Source organism: Podarcis cretensis (assembly GCF_951804945.1).
Source record: "Podarcis cretensis genome assembly, chromosome: 2".
Taxonomy (NCBI): domain Eukaryota; kingdom Metazoa; phylum Chordata; class Lepidosauria; order Squamata; family Lacertidae; genus Podarcis; species Podarcis cretensis.
In genome coordinates, this window is record NC_137171.1 from 41,194,120 (window position 1) to 41,213,815 (window position 19,696).

Below are 19,696 nucleotides of genomic sequence, written 5' to 3' on the forward strand. Positions count from 1 at the left end.
AACTTTGGAATGCAGATTGTCAGTCCAGATGTCAGACCTTTCCTTAAAAAAAGAAAATGAAGGATTAAATTAGGTATGTGTGATTTCCCCCCCTTTTCTTTGAAGGCTCAAAATGTCACTTGAAGTCCTAAACTTATTTCCTGTTTCCTTTCAGATGTGATGGTTCACTTTAAAAAGGGAAAACATATTGCTGAGCACCAAGTGCTGAACTATAAAAAATAAAGTTAACTAGAGTCCTATGGCTAATGTGTAGACTTAAATGAGAATGTTATAGTATCATCATATGTAGTTTGTTTATTTATAATAATATTTATATATCACTATTTTGTTTTTTAAAAAAACAAAGCGGTTAACAACAATAACACATAAAACCGTACAGTTAAAACCATATGGAAGTTAAAATCAATTAACTATTGTGGGAAGATGTGTTCTTCATCGCCTGCATAGGCTTCGCAGAATAGAAAAGTTTCCAGCAGGCATTTAAAAGTTGAAACAGAAGGTGCCTGCTGAATTTCTGTTGGTAGAGTACCCCCCCCCCACGTGACCCGGAAGTGTCTCTGGACAGCGCTGGCCCCTGGCCTCTTAAGTGAGATGGGCGCACAACCCCAGAGTCTGTCAAGACTGGCCCGTATGGGCAGGGGTACCTTTACCTTTACCTTAGAGTACCCCACAATGTTCTCTCTTTCTTGTTGTTATCAAATGAACCTCACCAACTTGGGAAACTACTAGTGACACTCCTGAAGATGAAGTAGTGAGATTAATGCCACATACTGTTCAGGCCTTGCCCATCTGTTTCAGCAGCAGCAGCAGCAGCAGCTCCTCAGTATACCAGGGAGCAAAATTGGACTACATAGTGCCAGAGGGGGCCTCCAGGAGCACAGATAATTAGATGGCTTCCCAAATAAAGGAGAGACCTTCAATAGTCATGTCATGATTGGTGTCATAGAATGAATTTCGGGGCCCAACCACCTCCTAAAGCTTTTAAACTCTTTAAACTGTCCATGTTTCCATTTTGTAGCAAATAGGAGAGGAAAACAGATATTATAAGTAAGAATAAACACACTCGATAGGAGTTTTAATCTAGTATCTGGTTACCTGAATATTAAGCACTTAATCCCTTTAGATATATACTAGTACTAGTATAGTCCCCTATCAGTCTGAGGATTGTTAAAGCACATGAAAGGGAAAGTTTCCCCAAAGGTGCATATACTGTACAGCTTGCCCCATTTTCAGATTTGCTTTCCTGCTCTCACTAAAAAAAATTCCCCTCCCCCAGAAAGAGGTTGATTCCAGTGTCAGTCATTGCTTTAGGAGCTGGGCTGGCATGCTGCCCACGGTTGAGACAGACTTCATATCCCCAGACTTCATATCCCCAAGTTTTGAGGGGGAGATGTATGAACTTCCTTTCTGACTTTACTAACAGTCAGGGTGTTTTGGAATATGTGAGCATTAAATTTCAGCTTTCTGTGTGTTCAGTGGCATTTTGGGTATGTCCTTCAGTTGAGGTATCAAATGAGGTCCTATCCATTTTTATATAAAGATATCCCAGTGCTTGTTTAAGTCTGGATTTTTTTTAAAAAAAAATTTTTTTAGTTCCCCTCTAATTTTTCAGGAATTCCAGGTTTATTCTTACTTGTCTTCACCTTTGTAATTCAGGCATTTCCAGAATCTGAGACTCTTCTGAAAGTGGAGGTATTTAAGTTTGGTTTATCTTCAAGCACACATAATTGTCACAGTGACTTTTCTTGCAGGGAAGAATAGTATGAGCGCTCTGATCAGTGACTTAAAGCTCTTGGTTCTGCAACTAATGGTGTTTACTTTGATCTAGTTAAAGTAAACTGCTTGCAAGGTGTTTGAGATGCTATCACTGTACTCCCATGTGGCAAGGTCTTTGTATTGCAGCAGGATTCCTGCCTTTTGTGAGTTATCAATCAGTGCATAGCTTTCATCACTCAGTGCCAAGCAGGTCAAACAGAGGAGTTCACATCTGTGTCTTGCTGACCAGTGAGTGTTTTCTAATCGTCCTTTCACTGGTGATATATTGCCAAACAGGCCAGCAGCTCAGAACGGCAGTGGGGATTTATTGGGCTGAATCTCTTGTTGCCCATTGAAGTTTATGTGTGTATTGGCTTTGGGGCCACCTTGTTTCATAGTTCATGAAGGACTATCCAGCAGGAGACAGTATCATTTCAACATAGATTTAATGGCCCAGTGACTAAAGGATTACATGTACATCTCTGTTCCCTACTTACCAGGGTCCAGTAGTTCTTCATTGGGATGTAATATGCATATATTGTGTCCAGTGTAGGAAATATGGACAGAATATATTGATATTAGGTGCTAATTTTATTCCAGGTCCAAAGCCCAGAGTTTTGCACAATGCAAACACACCTGTGGTTTAGATTCATACACACGCTACAGCAGGAGGGAAATTATAGGTCTTGAGGACATAGACAGGACAGTTATGCAAAACTAGGAAGTATCAGAATATCCGTTGTCATTTCTTACCTGTTGGCAGATGTTATTCATGTTTTCAAACTGGCTTCAAACTAGCATTAGGATTAATCATATTTTGATTTTGTTTTTCATCAAAATGACTTCATGTACCAGTTTGGGGTAAGCGATGCTTAGAATAGAATGCAGTCAAAGTTAAGGTATCCACATCCCATTTGGGATGGAAAAAGGATTGGAGCAGCTAATTCCCTTTGATTCTTTAGCTTAAACTAGATTAAATTACTTTTGTTGCAGCTGCTGTTTGTATTTGTCTGTGTTTTGATTTGTGTGCCCACAGTGGGAACAGAGTGGAATGGAGAAACGATGCACACAGAGCTGGAAAGAAAACAGGCTGTAGCTTCATTATAAATGTGTACAATTGCTTGAAATAGATGGCAGGAACCAGAGACTGACAGTACTCAGGCCAGTGGTTCGGTTTAACTTTTCAGCTGGAAGGAGAATGGCACCAGGATGATGGCTGCTGCCCATAAACAAATTATTGAGGCTCAAACTGGCCATGACTTTAAACACATGGTTTTAAACTGTGCTCAGACTAGCCATGCCTCTCTGTTTGCAAAAAGGTCCTTATCAGGGCCATGAAGTGGTGGGAAGATGGCTTACTTCTTCTCCCATGCTGTTTTCCTGCCAAAAACAATACCCTCTGAAAATGCTCTTACCCATAACTTCTAAAAATGTGGGGAAATGACAGTTGGGGAGAAGGAAGTTATCAGCAGGAGAATGCCCCAAATTGTTAGCCCTCATCCCGTGCAACATCTTCCACTACTTTTTGCTTTTTTGTAGACAAGATGTGACCAGTCCAAGCACCTTCTTACATCATGTGCTTAAAGCCCCATCTAGTTAGATCTTGAGAGGGTAATTGCTTTCAACTCTGCCAGTCACAGAATGTATTTGTGTGCTAAAAACCACTAAGGTCCTTTAAGGAGGCAGCCTTTGAATTTCATGCAACTCCTATCCGGCTTCCCCATCTTTTTCCAAGCCTCTTCCTTAATGTAAAACCTTCTGTGTAACAACATAGGCAGTGCTTATATTCACCACTCCTCTTAGGTATATTACCCCTGCCACACCCTTCACTGGCCCTGCTTTGCATCCTCCTCAAGTATGTATGTCTGACTAGATTAGAACATATCCCTGATAATGCAGCTTGCTTGCCTGGATGGGAATAGAGAGGAATGTGCATAAAAAATAGTCTATTGTACAAAGGCAAGCTTGACATTTATTGTTCTGTTCACTTTGGTTTCTGGTCCTGCCCAGCATTGGCATATGCCGTCCTGAAGGTTGCCTAGAAGGGAATGTGACCTGACCTAGCATGTTGGAAAGCCACTTTGGTCAAGTCGTGTTCTGTTTTACCCTAAACCCTAATCAAGTACCAAAACTTCACCACTGCAGTCCTAATTCTGCTTCTGTTGAACATCTAAGGGCCAAACTAGATGTAACATTGCATGCATCTTTTCATTTAATATGTACATTTTAGAAATTAAAATATCACCTGAGGGGGGCTTCCTGTATATTTTCGGGATCATGGAAGGCAAGGATGTGAAATTTAACCTATTCCTCCACTGCATTCATGATAGCCATTTTGCTGAAGCTGCTATTTGCATTGGAAAACAATTCTCCATTGGATCCAGGGTGACAGCCGGGTGGGGGGGGGAGTTCCCTCCAAATACAAATTGTGATCATTATCAACTAGCCTTTCCTATTTGCATTTAAAAAAAAAATGTGCAGAGATGTCTAATTTGGCTCATTTGCTTTGAGGAGTTACATAAGGTGACACGACCACAACATTTTGCCCCCATGAGTTGGAGTGGCCCATGCAATGTTTCTTGTTAAGGTCTTTCAGATTGCAGATGTTCATATTTTTATGATCTGTTGCTTTGCTAACTGTTGGTCTGCCTCACATTGAATTTTAATGAACAGCAAAGCAAGGAAAACTTTAAGAATGAGGGGGAGAAACAAGTGACCTCGCTTTATATTCAAATGCTTCCAATTAAGGGGTCTGTTATCTTACCCAAGATAACTGGAAAAGGATACTCAAAATACTACCTTGTGTAAATACAGCTATTGCCTGCATTATATCACCAGGAGTTCTCAACACATCTGGAACGAAAGTAGTTCCAGTAACATTAAAGCATCCTATTTTGGTTGGCACGCAGATGCTGTGGTATATGCCAGTCAGTAATGGGTTTTGGAAACAAGCTGCTCTAAAACTCTCCTGAACTATTCTCCTGGGAAATTATTCAATTAAATACAACTAAAATTAATGCTTGTGTGTTTTGTTTGAATAAAACAAAATAAGCAGCTGGAAAAGAAAATCCCTGGTGCATGTTGGAGAGCAAGGGCTCCAGTTAATATTCATGGATTCTGAGCTCAGTTCTTGCCCCACTACTCTTTCCACCAAGTACTTATTCTAAGTGATGATTATTGCTGTAACTGATAGTGCGTAGTTATTCTTTCTTCATTCTCCGGAATAATTTTGCAGATATAAATAATTTCTTTAGTTTCAGGGTAGGGAACCTATGGCCTTCGATATGTTACTGTACTTCAGTTCCCATCACACCTGACCATTGACTATACTAGCTAGGGTTGATGGGAGGTGGAAGTTTTTAAGCAGAGGTTGGATGGCCATCTGTCATGGATGCTTTAGCTGAGATGTAGTTGAACAAAATGTTCAGGGCGATATTCATTCATTCATTCGTAGATTTGTATACGGAAAATCCTAGGGTGGTTCACAACATAAAAATACAAAAGGAGAACACAAAATACATAATGGAAACAAGAACAAAAACAAACAAATAACCCCCTTTCCACAAACATTTTATTATTTACTAAATTTAGTAAATAGTCAGATGGAGAATGAAATTAAGGAGACATTCAAAAGAGGAAATGTTGTAGTAACAGGTGACTTCAATTACCCTCACACAGACTGAGTTCATATGTGCTCCAGTCATGAAGAAAAGATAAAATTTCAAGATACCCTAAATGACTGTGCCCTAGAATCACGGAGGCTACCAGAAGGGCAACAACCCTGGGCTTAATCTTAAGCAGTTCTTGGGATCTGGTTCATGATTAAATGTTGTTGAGCAGACTGGGAATAGAGACCATAGTGGTATCAAATTCAATATATATGTAAATGGACAGTTGCCAAGAAAACCTAACACACACAATTGACTTGAAAAGAGGAAACTTAGCCATTACCAAATGTTCTACCTCCACTGTCAGAGACAGTATGCCTTTGAATACCAGTTGCTGGGAATCACAATGGGGGAGAGAGCAGTTGCACTCATGTTGGATGCTGGGCCAGGTGGGCCTTTGGCCTAATCTATCAAGGTCATTCTCATGATGTCAAGACCATTGCCTCTAAGCATTTGCTGAGGAAAGCAAAGTTTATATCAGCACAACTTGCTTCAGTTTGTTATTATTTGAGACTAGCTCTTGTGTAAAGGGCTGCTTATAGGTTGCTTCCTCTCAGACATTTATGAAACTTTCTCATTGTTTCGGCATAGATGAGAATTTATGGCTTTCATTTGCTTTGGGTTTTAGATTTTTCTTTGGGCTTTAGATTCCATTTGGTGCTCAGTATTAAAGCACTCTGCTTCGCATGTGCACATTGGCCACAATCTTTTTCATCACTGGCATGATACACAATGTTTGCTTTCTTCTATTGAGCATAGCGTTGTGTTGTTTTGAAGTGTGTAGCCTGGTGTTTTGCGTGATTCATTTCCTTGGCATTTCACTCTAAGGTGCTCCCTTGGATGGTGGCAGTGGCTATGGAGACTGGGTTGCCTCCAGATTAAGCTTCGTCATACTGTAATGTTCTTGGTATGATATGAAATGTTCTGGGCTTCAGGTTTTGAGATGTTTTTCTTCAACCCGGTTCCAGTATACATATATTTACCATGTCCCATGACTAATTTTGTGGTGTATATTTTACAGATATACATTACTCTGTTGATATAGATCTATTTGGAGAAGCCGGGATTTACACTGTGTACCTCCAGAATAAATATAAGGGATTTGAGCGAGGAAGCTACTGGGAGGCTTCCAGGCGTCCTGATTCCAGCTAGCCAATGCCATCCATGCAGAGGCTGGCTGCATTGTCACTCATTGGTTTGCCAGCCAATTTATTTGTGTACTCCATCATAACCAAAATGGTAGGTGTGGGGTGTTGTTCTCTTGCCACTATACTAGTACAATGAACCCCTGGTACTAATGTAGTCTTAATCGCTTTCACATGCTCATCTGTTTCTCAATCCACATCGCCCAGACCTGCAATTTGTCTATTATTAGGATGGGGAACCTGCTGAACTACAATGCCCAACAGCCCTCCAGCCAGCATGGTCAAGACTGAAGGGAGATTTGGTTAAACAATATGTGGATAGCCAAAGGTTTCCCACACCTGTCTCTATACATACTCTCTGCTTGTCTCATGTGATCTTTTTGTCTCTCAGGTAGCTCTCCCTCAGTCTTGCCTCCCTCTGTGCAGATTCACATCTCTAACTGCCTGACTTGCTTTTTTAAATATTTTCTTTCCATCATTTTCCATCACAGATGGCATCTTTCTCTTCCAGGCCATTTAGTCATTTCTTTTTATAATTTATAGTCCCTTCTTCATGAAATAGAGGCAGTTTCTAATGATGAGAATAATGCACTTTAGCCACACAGCAAAAATCAAATCAGTCCATTAGAACTGGCTAACGTTACTGGTGAGAGGAAGGAAATCTGTGACAGTTTTCTCAAACAAGAATATCCTAGATCCTCACCAGACTTGCTACTATGTACCTGCTTGTCACCAGTGCTCATCTTCTTCTACTGCTGCTGCCACCTCCTGCAGCTCAATATGCATACCAGCAAATCATATGCGGGACCTAGATGCAGCTGTTCCTCCACAGCTGCTGCCATCTCCAGCTGGAGAAAAAGGGTTCTGCAGAAGCAATGAGAGGCTCACCCAACCCTAATACAGCATGCCAGCCAGATGGTGGAAGGTCATGTTGAACTTGGTCCTCCTCCTCCATACAGAACTTCAGAAGAGTGACCAATTTCAGCCCCCCATGTTATGTCAAAGGGTGGTTTCTGAGGTTCTGGGGCAATAACTTTTACCTGCAGGAGGTGGCAGCAGCAGTAGAAGAAGAAGAAGATGGGAGCAGTGGCATTCTTTGCCTCTGTTACCTGTTATGTCTAGTGCTTAGGGCAGTGCCATGCCCTGCCTTTGTCCACTATCATTCCTTCCCTTTGGAACAATGTGTGTTTGCCTGCACTTAAATCATAGGTGCCATCTCTTCGGGTGCCTGGGCTCCCACAAAATGTTAGTTATGTGTGCCCGTGGGTGCCCAGCCTCTGCCTCCTCCGCAGCTGCCACCATGCACTGCTGCCACTGCACACCGGGTGCGACCACCAATTGTCTTACCTCTTTCACTCTTGCACAGCCACTGGACCTGGGCTTCTGCCTCTGCCACAAGGCCCTGATCCAGTCCCCACCACGTTGCAGGCCCTGGTCCAGTCTCCACCATGACGCCAGAGTGCAAGAGGTAAGGCAGCAGCCGTGGCACCCGATGTGCAGTGGCAGCGGTGCGTCACGTTGTAACATCATCAAGTCTGAATGAGAGCCTGGCTTGGAACCTCTCACATGGAAGAAAGGCTGAACTGAAATAAAGGAAATCCTCCTCTCCTATAGTCTTATTAATCTGTAGCTAAGATGCGATTGTACCCAGCGCTGCTGCTAAATCCATTCCCCTCTGCATTTTGCAAGTGCAGTTTGTATTTGGCTTACTCAGTGGGCAGGAACTGTGAAGCCTGGTCTTTAAGGCAGCTGCCAAATCCAAGTAAGGCTTTTACATATTTTAAATAAATCAGAAAATCAATTAGTACAAATACGAGGAGGTTATATGGCAAGCAGCCTGCTTTTCTTCTGAGTGCTATAGGAATCCCGCCATGCTTGGGACTCTGTGTGTGGTTCAGAAGTATAAAAACTCGCAAGCCTCTTGGGAGAGGGCACACCTGAGTAGCACACAGGCAGAAACTCTGATTCAGAATGGGATGTAACCAAGTAAATCTTCCTTCTCCCGTGGGGGTGGAGAGAAGGAGCATTTTACTTCCTACAGAAAAAAAATGTTATTTTCTTAAGCTGAGCAGTTTCCAGTTTTCCTTCTTCATTGCCCATCTGCCCTGAATTTCACAGAGTTCTCTTTCCCTCTCTACCCATTTCCCCCTCCAAATTCTTTCCTGGTGAATTCATGTTAAAGAAGAGTGATGGAAGGGAAGGCTGTTTATTTTCCTTTTTCTTAACATTTTGTAATGTCCTGGGTTCCTGATCAGTGCCACACACAGACTGCATATTTTGGGCTCATAAAGATTAGGGACTTCCAGGCTTGGTCTACCTGGAAACCTCAGTGGCACCTTGCCATGAATGAGAGCTTTCCTATACAATGTATAGTATAGATGGACACTTCAGGAATTCAGTACACTTCACATAATCTCAGCAATCCTTGCTACACCCCTGTAAGGTAGAGCAGTATTTCCCCTCTCTATTACTAATGGTAGGGCTTAACACCAAGAAGAATGCTAGCTTGCCCAAGACTATCTAGTGAATTTGTGGATGAGGTTAACAGGCGACTCACAGCTCACACTCTTGGCTATTGAAATACAATAAAGTACAGTGGTACCTCGGGTTAAGTACTTAATTCGTTCCAGACATCCGTTCTTAACCTGAAACTGTTCTTAACCTGAAGCACCACTTTAGCTAATGGGGCCTCCTGCCGCTGCGCTGCCGGAGCAAGATTTCTGTTCTTATCCTGAAGCAAAGTTCTTAACCTCAAGCACTATTTCTGGGTTAGCGGAGTGTGTAACCTGAAGTGTATGTAACCTGAAGCGTATGTAACCCGAGATACCACTGTACAATATCATTTGTATGGTTTTCAGAGCAGAGAGGTTGGTATTCCAAATGTAAACCATTCCCATAGATGTAACTGTTTATAAATTGAAGTGTTTATAATGTACAAACTACAGGAGTGGTTTAAGCAATGAGGCCTTGAAAGTACTGTGGTTGCTCAAGAAAATGCTGTACAATTCCCCCTTTTTATTGAATGTAAAGGGACTCAAAGTGGGGCATGGTCAATTTATACCCTTGGCAGTTGTTCTTTCTGGAAACAGTTTTCTGTTTTGTGCTCCAGAAGCCAGAAAAACATAATTCAAAAACAGTGACACTATTTTTTGTTTTAAAAACTACTTTAATGTGGCTGGGTAACTTGTGAAAGTTATCAGTTTTGAATTTTCATCGTTCGAACTGAGCAAACGTACTAGTAGAAGCTTTTTCTCATAAATTACTTCATAACCTACCACCTGTCAGTTGGCCTCACCCCTGCCACACTGACTGTATATGTGAAGACGGGATTGAATTTACTAAAACGTTGACCTAATATCCAAGAGCAAGAGGCTTGCAACTGGAAGACAACATGTTGAAACTCCACTCGGATGTTGGCAGCTTGCTAGTTTTTGTACTGCTTAATAATTTTCCTTGTTTTTTCACTCTGAATCCATTGTGAGGTCTGTGATGGAAACCAACCATTCTGTAAGGAGCTTTTTTATACAGCGTCACCCTTGTGAACCTGATGAGTTTTCAGTGGGTGTATGGCATCCTTAGGAGATGCTTTTCTCTGCCGTTATCTATGATCTCTTCACCTGGATATGCCATCTCTGAAGAAACTGGAATGTTAACCTCTTTCTATACATATTTTTATGTTCTTATGCTTCTCAGTGCAAGTGGGACCTGTGCTAAGTGTGGAGTGCCAGGCAGCTGTTCCTTCTTTCCCCTCTCATTTCACTTTATCCCTCTTCCCTACAATGTTCCATTCTGCCCCCTGCCTTCCTTCAGCAGTCAGCCAGCATTCTGTGTCCACTGAACATGCTCAGTCTCTCCCACTCCCCTGCACCCCCCATTTTGGGGGAATACATGTGAATCTAGATTTGGAGAGTGGAGTTTGCTATTCACATATATCAATACCTGCACCTTGAATCTCAGCTGGAAACAAATAAGCAAGTAATGTTTTTTTAAATGCCAAAGTGCAGTTAGCGCTTGCTTATAGTCATGATGTCATTATTTGTGCTGAAAAATGGAATATTGGTGAGAAGAAGCACAACTGTAAGAGAGATATTCTATAAGGAAGCTGTTTAAACAGGATCATGCTTCAGTTTTTATTCTCAATTATAACTGAGCCTTAGAAATTGTATTTATACCAATATGCAAAGGTGCAAATATTTTCCATTTGCAGGTTTGGACAAAATTTGTGGGGCAATAGAGTGCAGTGCAAGTAGCATGAGGGCTGAATGTGTGGGGCCAGTTTCTAATCTCTGGTCATTTGCAGGTAGCTTTGGGGTGATCCTTGCCCATTGCAAAAGTGGAGGTTCTGTGCAGCCACTCCAAACAGCCCAGATAAAATTTTCACCCTTCTTCTGGTCTAAATTTATAAAGCATTTTGTTCTAACTACTAACCATGGGTCAAGGAACAGATGTGTCTGCACGTTCTTAATCCGTTATGCTAGCTAAGTGCAGCATCTACATGGGCTACACCTACCGTGATGCTTTTGGGTGGCTTCTGCTTGGCTTCTGTCACATTTAAAACAGCCATCTGTCTAACCTTCCTCAGAGGGCTGCCATGCCAATAAGTTAGATCAAAGCTGCAGAGCTCTTGGTTGCTGGAAGGGTGCCATAAAATGATAGCATTGCATTTGTTTGGGTGTGATGGTGGAAAACCTGGATATTAATACTATATAACGATATATCTTTTTTAATAGAAATCATCGACGATATCACCAATTTAGTAGAAAATACCGACAACAAGCTGCGCAACCAAACCAAGCGTGTAATGACAGTGGACAGAAAATCATCTTCTTGTGGTAAGATATGGTTTGACTTAAAAGTCTACTTTTTAAATAATTTTTTTAAAAAAATAGCTGCCATTTTGTAGCTTCTAATTATTGGCCTGAAGCAGTCTAAATAATTTTTCACTGTTATCTTGTAATGGTTAATGGCAGTTAATTAAGCACGGTTTAAGCAGCTACTGCTTTTGAGAGAGTGAGGAGAGAAAAGAAGACATGATAGAAGAGGAGTAAAATTAGTATCCTCATATAGAGAAGGGGAGTTATTTGTAGAAGTGATTCCATTTGGTAAAATGTCTGTGCCTACAGATACCCTACAAAGCAGAGAGTTCTCTTATGTGAAGGCCACCAATGTTGCAATTTGTGTTTCTACTATTGCACTTTCCATATTGTCAAACATAATAAACCAGGCACAGGTAAACTCCGGCCCGCCAGATGTTTGGGACTACAATTCCCATCATCCCTGACCACTGGTCGTGTTAGCTAGGGATGATGGGAAATATAGTCCCAAACATCTGGAGGGCCGGAGTTTGCCTATGCCTGTAATAAACTGTATGTTGCCAGTTAAGCCACGTGTGTACATAATTTTAAATCTTTATTTTCTTGGCACATGATAGGTATAGGATATTTAGCACCATTTCGTTTCCATATAATACGTTGGTTTAGTGCAGGGTTTCCCAAACTTGGGCCCCAAGCTGTTTTTGCACTACAATTCCCATCATCCTTGACCACTGGGATGATGGGAATTGTAGTGCAAAAACAGCTGGGGACCCAAATTTGGAAACCCTGGTTTAGTGCAAAACAGTATGAAACACTGGTCGGGCTGATAAAACACAACTGAATACTCTTCTACGATTCCTTGATGTTTCAGATAACTGCATGTGTTAAATTTCAAAAGACTTAGATGTAAAACCAATTGTGTGGGGAAGGGGAATCCTTGATCTTTATTGTTGAGTTTTGTGTTCACAGTGCACTTAATTTACTGAATGTCTTAATACTGAATGTCTCTTAAATGACTTAAGCAAAAAAGAAGGAAGGCCATCAAGTTAGACTCTTCAACTGCACTTAGAAAGATATATCCTGTGTTTGTTAGAAGTATTTGTATCCCTCCTTCTGTCTGGCAGAAAAGACTTCAATGCCACGGACAGTAAATGGAAATTAATATTTAATAAACATAATATACTTGGTTAAGATAGTGGTGGTTCATGATGGCTCTGCGGGGAGGAGGGGATGATGATGGAAAATGTCTGATCTCCTGGCTTTAGATGTTGCTATAAATGTTGTCGTTGTTATTTATTAGCAACTTTACCATGGTACCGGGGGTGGGGGGAGCTTCAGAAGCATACAGTTTGTGCTAGCATTATTAGCATTAACATCTTAGGCCTAGTGGCAGTCAGCCATTTGATATTAAACCCCTACAGATTGCTGTGTAGTTGAGTTCTGAATCTGAAAGCAGGGATTTGCACCCGTATCTAGTCATGAAATCATATAGTGTAGGCTAGTGATACTTTTTCCATCAAGCAGATGGCAGTTGCTTTTCAGATTGATTCGATTTTACCTAGCAACCTGGCTCTATGAAATGCTAAGAGTCAGAGAACAAAGGTATATTTTATCTGATATTTCCAAAGACAATTAAAGATGACTTAGTCTATCCTCCACTCTTTTCCCTCTTTCCCCGCCAGTTCTTCCAGCTCACTAGAAATGCATATGAATGGTAAGATATAGGAATGGGTTGTATTAAAACCTCCCATTTTCTTCTGTTCCACAAGGTGGCATCGCAGCGAGATGTCTCTTTGCTTTTAGTTTTTATGGTGTCTTTAGGGGAGAACAAAAATCATGCCTTTAATTTCTATCACCTAAATCGGTATGCGCTGCGCTGTATTAACTTCTCACAGGAATATTATTTTTTTACGGTGTTCCTCAGACTTTGCTGCAAACTTTAAATAAATCTGTGGGGTTTTTAAAATGTGGATGACATCCTAAAAGAATGTCCCTAGAAAGTAGGAGTATGCCCCCAGCTCTCACCTTATTCATCATTCTGGTGCAGTACCCACATTCTTTGGCTATTTTTCTCAGAAAGTCAATTGGCTTGATAAATTCAGGGCTGCAAGTAATCAGGTTTGTTCAGCTGATGCAAAGTATATATATTCTGACGAGTGAAAGTTCCATCCGCTTTATTTTTAGTATTGCGGGGAGCTTAGTTCAGTGTGACATGAAGTCAGCCTTTCCTGTGGCCGGTTTGCCAGAAGATTGTGCCAGCGTTCTTTCCAATAACTGCACGGACAATTGCCTTGGGTCTGAACCAAAAGATGATTTCCCTGAAACAACTTTTTTCCCTGGTTTATGAGCTGTTCCATTTTTCTCTTTGCTCCTTTTCATGTTCCCTAAGCCCAGCTATCTGGGTATTTGGAATCACTTCCCACGATGTTACTACCATTTGGTTTGTGATGTTGGCACCTGTGTGACACCTCATACTGATAGCAGAGCAATGGACCAAGTTTGGAGAAGGGGCATAAAAACATAGTAACTTCTTTTTGTAAGATAGGAGGTGGGTTCTTATTTCAGCTGCTATTTACATAATAAAAATGTGCATTAATTTCATTCATGAAGTTAAGATCAGTCTAATTTGGCCCTGAGACATAGAGATAACTTGTCTGGATAGTGGCCAACAGTGGCCTTTGGCTGCAATGGGGCCCTGTAACTGCTGAGCTGTCATTTATTTCAGATTCAGACGCTGGGACTGCTGCGCTCATATATCATCCCCTTATGCCTGTCAAAATGTTTGTGCTTTTTGAGGACTTCAACTGCTGTGGCATGTTAATCAGAAGTTCAGATAATTGTGCCCAGCATGCTATGATTTGCAGAGTTCAAGACCCTAAGCAGCAGTGGACGCTCGCAAGACAGCATCGTTTCATACATATTTTTTTCTTCTTTATATCTTGTCAAGAGCATCACAGATCCTAATATGCTCGCCTCCCACCACCATCAGATGCGCTCTCTCCTTTTCCCATTCTCCTCTGGTGAAGTGGAGTAAAGGATAAGTTGCTTGACTTGCCAAGGTCACCCAAACAGCCCCATGGCATGGCTATCATTAAACCTGTATCTCTGGAATTCTATCCCAATGCTTTAATCACTGAGCAACCTCTTTGTCACTTGGCAGAAGTCCATGGTGAAAGCATTCAGAAAGAAATAGTCTGGACAGTAAAATCCTTCCAACTCCCACAGTCTCCCCAAAGAAAAATAAACCCCAAGCTTAGTTAATATTTTGTCTCGTTAGGCTTCCAAGAGCAGAAATCTAAAAATTTAGAGTGATAAGACGCAGGATTGTGAGCTACTCTGGTAGGCAGTTTGGATCTGATACTCATAATTATATCCTTGTTATTTACTCTTTCTTGAAACTCAGAAGAGGATTTGGCATGTCTAGTGAGAAAATGCTGTTGTGTGTCTCCCCCCCACCAGCCTTTCACCTTAAAGCAATGGGTAAGGGGGGTCTAGCATGCCTATGCAGGCTGGGTGAGCGGAAGAGGCCAGCAACACCTAGTTAATTACATTTGCATATGCAGCTGTTCAAATAGAGCCTCTCTGGTGCCTGCTCTCACCTCGTGGGGGATTTGGAGCAGCTGTTGCTAGACCTGGCAATCTGGCTCTGCCATTGGAGGGCTGGGGTGCGTCCCCGGGACGCCCCCTCAACCATCTATCATTTCAAAGGCCAAGTAATTAGTTATATTTGAATACAAAGAGGGGAAACCTGGCATTGTGTGAACATCCAGGGGCAGCTGCTTATAGTTTGGTTTCCAAGGATACGTGTCCAGGAGTTAAATCACTGCTTGATATTTCTGGAAAAAGTGCAGAAATGTGATAATCAGAATTTGACGCCTGCTGCTTATTTTATAGCACATCCTGCAAGTCGGTGGAGGCTTCCCTGTGATTTTAGGTGGTTGTTTAATTTTCCTTTAAAAACAGAGAAAAAAATACAATTGGCTATCGTGCTGAGGTTCTGTTGAGATCATAACTTAGTTTGTTTTGTTTTGTGGGAGCTGGGTGAAAATCATATGTGGCCCGCTTTCCTGATTCTGCATGCATTTTTTTTTTGAAGCTCTTTAATTCCCTTCACCCGAAAGATGGGTATTTCAAAAGCAGATGCTAGGCAGCAGAAATATAGGGTGCAGATAGTAGAAGGATGGTGGAAAGGTCCAGGATAAAGACTTTCCCACTTATAAGGGCAATCTTAAGGTGCACGTCAGCCTCCAAAATAGAGATGATAAGGATTCATAGTATTTCATTCCTAAAAGCAAGGACATCCAGGATGCTTTTTCTCGGTTAAAGATACCTTGGTTAACATACCTTGTTCCACCTGAAAGATTTCGCATATCCAACCAGCCAGTCTGTTGCTGCTTTCCCTTTCCCTCCTCCTCCTTTGTTTTCATATCTGAAACAAAACTGAGAGAGCCATTAGGAGCAGTGCACACATCTTTCCCTCCACCACATGAAACCATGTGCAGTGTGAACTGGCCCTTCCTCATGAGTGCCTGATCACATGCAGGACTGATCTGTAGCATTTCTGAACTTCAAGAAAATGGCGCGACAGTCACATAAACCAATAGTTTGTGCAGTTGGCCATTCATGCTGAGGGCCAGTTTGTGTAGTAGAGGAGAGGGACCAGCTCATGTTTGCTCCTCATCCAACTACAGCCCTACTGTTGGGCTATGATCTGGGGCCGAGGCATTGACCATTTTTTCAAATAAAATGAAAGTGAAAAAGTTATTTTTCAAATAAATGAGGAGGCCATTCTTGAGGAAAGCATCTAAATCCACGGTGTTGTGTGGTGGATTTCACTGTCTCATTGCTGCTGTAGATGGTGTTCAGTTAACTCTATCCTCCCTTTGTAGTCCTCAAAAAGAAGGAAGGGTGGAATAAATTGCCCCCGCCCCGCCGCTTTCACTAGAGAAATATAACTGCAAAGTAATTGATTGCCAAAACAGTGGTGAGTGACATTGTGGATCTGTGATGCCTGTCCTGTAGATGTACATGGGACTGTAATGTTTGGAAATAAGGGACACGTATCATTTCCCTGTATTCATCCTGGTCTGTGGAGTCTGGGCCAGAGACCTCTGTGGTGCATATGTGTTTCATGGAAAGTGCCATAAGCCACACAAATCCCTGGTTACTCGAAAGGTCTTCTCTGTTGCAGTTTTCAGTCTTCCCAGTCGTATTCCTTGATGGCTCAATATAACATTTGTTGGCCTTTTCATATTTGCCTTTGAAATGCTCTCCAAATTTCTGCGGTCTCTCTCTCCCTTCATTTCGAGGGTTCAGATTTGCTCCTTGTCTCTGCTCTCAGTGGATTCTCATCGTGGAGCAGGAGAGACTGCTTTAGGGTGGGTTTATTTACCTAATAAACTGGCTCTTGTATCGTCTAGGAAATGCTGACATTTTTGAAAGAGGAACTCCTAGTAACAGGCAAACAAAGGTCCAGCAGTTAGGTCTGGTGAAACAACGAAATGAAGGTCAGCGAATATTGCCCTCAGCCTCTTTCCCGGTGGCCATGACAGCAGCGGAGGTTTATTTGAAGATCCCAGACTCAGAGTCATTGCTTGCATTGTCACCCATCTGAGCGTTCGAGTCTGTGCCAACAGTTTGGGATATTAATGTATTCCACAGATCAGTGAAAAAAGGAATTCCTCTGCACGTCTTTCTTTTCTTTTCTTTTCTTTTCTTTTCTTTTCTTTTCTTTTCTTTTCTTTTCTTTTCTTTTCTTTTCTTTTTGTTTTCCCTAATTTCCCCCCCCCCCACTCCTTTCCATACACTTTGTTTGCAGTGTCTTTGTCTGGCGGATGTTGCTGGGCATTTCTAATGAGAAAGCAAAGAATTGTGGAGAGGGAGGGGGAGGGGTGTGTTAGCACTTTTAAAACATAAGGTGAAAGTTTTTTACAAGCTAGTCAGGTGCATAGAAATTCGTATTCTGGTTGGGATTGTGAATGCAAATATACAGTAGAAAGCCCCCTTTCTGACACATAAATCTCATTGATTTGCTTCCTGGAGCAAGAAAGTACTTTAGGAAAAATTAAACACTGCTGCTCCACAGGATGCCATGCCTCAGTGCTTCTTTAGTATTCATCCGTGCTTCATTACCACAGCCACCTCTCAGCCCACCCTGAGCAGCTGCTAAAAGGGGCAAAATTACAGCAATTCATACTGCGGGTGACTTACTGCCAGGGAATAATTGGTTTCTGTTTGCAAGGGACATTATCACAGTGAAGCTTGGAAAACAGAAATTGTTTGCTGGTTTTGGGGAGGGGGGTGTTCAATGGAATGTATTTATCAAGATTTTCACAGGATTTGTAGAAAGGGCAGCTCAATGGAAAGAAAAGCTGTTGTTGTTCTTGCGAAGAGACAATTATCTAATAAAGAAATGGGTCAGGCAAAGGAATTTGCACAGGTTTCTTAAACGTATCTGTTTATGCGGCTTCCCTAGCAGGAATTGTACTTAATACTTCGATATTTTTTTAATATATTCTTTGATCCTTCATGGAAATGTTAATGAGATGAAATGGGCTAAAGAGCTCCAGACACTGCCTGGAGAGGGAGGAATGAAATGCAGACCCTCTGGAGGGCTTCTGACACACAAGAAGTCCCTTTGTTTCCTGTTTTACAAACCAGAGACATGTCTAAAATCAGCAGCAAAAGAGAGCAGGCTGAAGAGGCAGTGCCGAAGACTAGGCTTTCTATATTTTAAAGTGGGGGGGGGGGGAATTGTTTGTTGCTGGCTGTGAATGCCTTGGCGTGCTTGATGGGCAGTGTTCTGTGGCTGTTTGAAGTCCAGAATGAAGGTACTCAGAAGATGTGAGCAGGATGTGGTTAGGCCGTCTTTCACTTAGACTTAATTAAGAATCTTGCAGGCTTTGTCTCTTGGGGAGCCTGTTTCTGTGAATAGGGAGCTTGGCCCCAAAATTGTATATACCAGGCCCACTGCCTTTGTGTTGGGTTGCCAAACTGAAGACAGTAGCAAGTGCAGGCCCCATGTTGCTGGAGGTCATCCTCTTGTTCGGAGAAGTGAGCCCACATCCCCAAGAGAAAGCGAGAGGAGCTGGAGGGAGTCTTTCTTAGGAACCGGAGAGTAACCAACCTTTATATATGTGTGCGTGTGTGTGTATAAATAAAAAGCCAGTGGGAGGTAGAAGAGGTTTTGTAACACTTTCCAGCGGATGATTGTTTAGCCTTAAGGAAGGTCAGAGGCTAAACCACAAAGGGCAAACACTTTTCCTCAAGGAGTCAACACTGGGTCCATTTCTGTATGTGGGACTATATCTGGGGTTTCATACCCAGATATTAATGAGTCCAGGTATACAATTTATAACCTATGATGTTCCCTTCTAGAGGAGTCAGATTTATTTTTAATACTTTAATGATTAACAAAAAAAGATTCATTGTTATTTTGGCTTTTCACAGGAGAAATCCTAGCACTTTGAGAGTGTTGTCCAAAGCTTAATGGCTAGCCTTCCATTTTCAGCAAAAACCTAAACTCCTGGTTATGGTTTTAGATAAGCCATAAGGTCAGGTCTTTCTATTCATTTGCATGAGAATTAATGCCTATAGAAGTGACCTTTGCCTCTCAGTTCATCAGAGGTCTTGGTAGTTGTAACTATGTTTAGGGGAGAGAAGTCGAACAGGTGAATAGTGAGGTGGCCTGGATAGGCACTTGAAGGACTCTCTATCCTCTATCCCATAGGCTGTGAACATGATTGGATGAGGTAGGTCAGGAGCAGCCGCTGTGTTCCCCTCCAGATGTTCTGACCACCCTGCGTCATTGGCAATGCTGTCTGTGGTTGATGAGTTGCAGTCCATAACATCTAGAGGGACCAGGTTGGCTACCCTCGAGGTAGGGGTGATGTCTCTGCTAGAAAAGCAACTGAGAAGAAACTTGGACCATGCTCTTAACTTGCCATTTATGGGGCACAAAGATAGAGGGAGTCGAACTCTGTGCATTCCTGCATGAGACTGGTAGTTTTAAATCTGTTTCATTCTGGCTTTAGGCCAGATTTGGGCCCAGAGACGTCTCTGCTTGTAGTGGACAATCTCAGCTGTTGCTACTATACCTGCTGATGCCATTTGACAGTAGCATCCTTCTGAATCATATTGTGGGGTTGGGGTGATTCTGCTTCCTTTCTGACTGGTATAAGAGGGTATTATTAACAGCTGTTCAGTCTATTTCCCCACCATTCTTGTTTCTGTTTTAGGGAGTGGAGATCCACTTGTGAATCAGCATCTAAAAGCTCTTGTGGTTAGATAAGGTGGAATAGACTTTAAGCAGAAG

The 19,696-nt window shown here is 42.0% G+C and overlaps 1 protein-coding gene across 1 annotated transcript in view; it reads left to right on the plus strand.

Moving 5' to 3' along the window:
* The window catches only part of STX8 (syntaxin 8), a 76,782-nt gene that overhangs the window by 43,170 nt on the left and 13,916 nt on the right, over nucleotides 1-19,696 (plus strand). Inside the window, exon 7 of the mRNA XM_079966271.1 lies at nucleotides 11,299-11,400. Coding sequence (XP_079822397.1) covers nucleotides 11,299-11,400 — 102 coding nt within the window. The remainder of the gene's footprint in view (nucleotides 1-11,298; nucleotides 11,401-19,696) is intronic.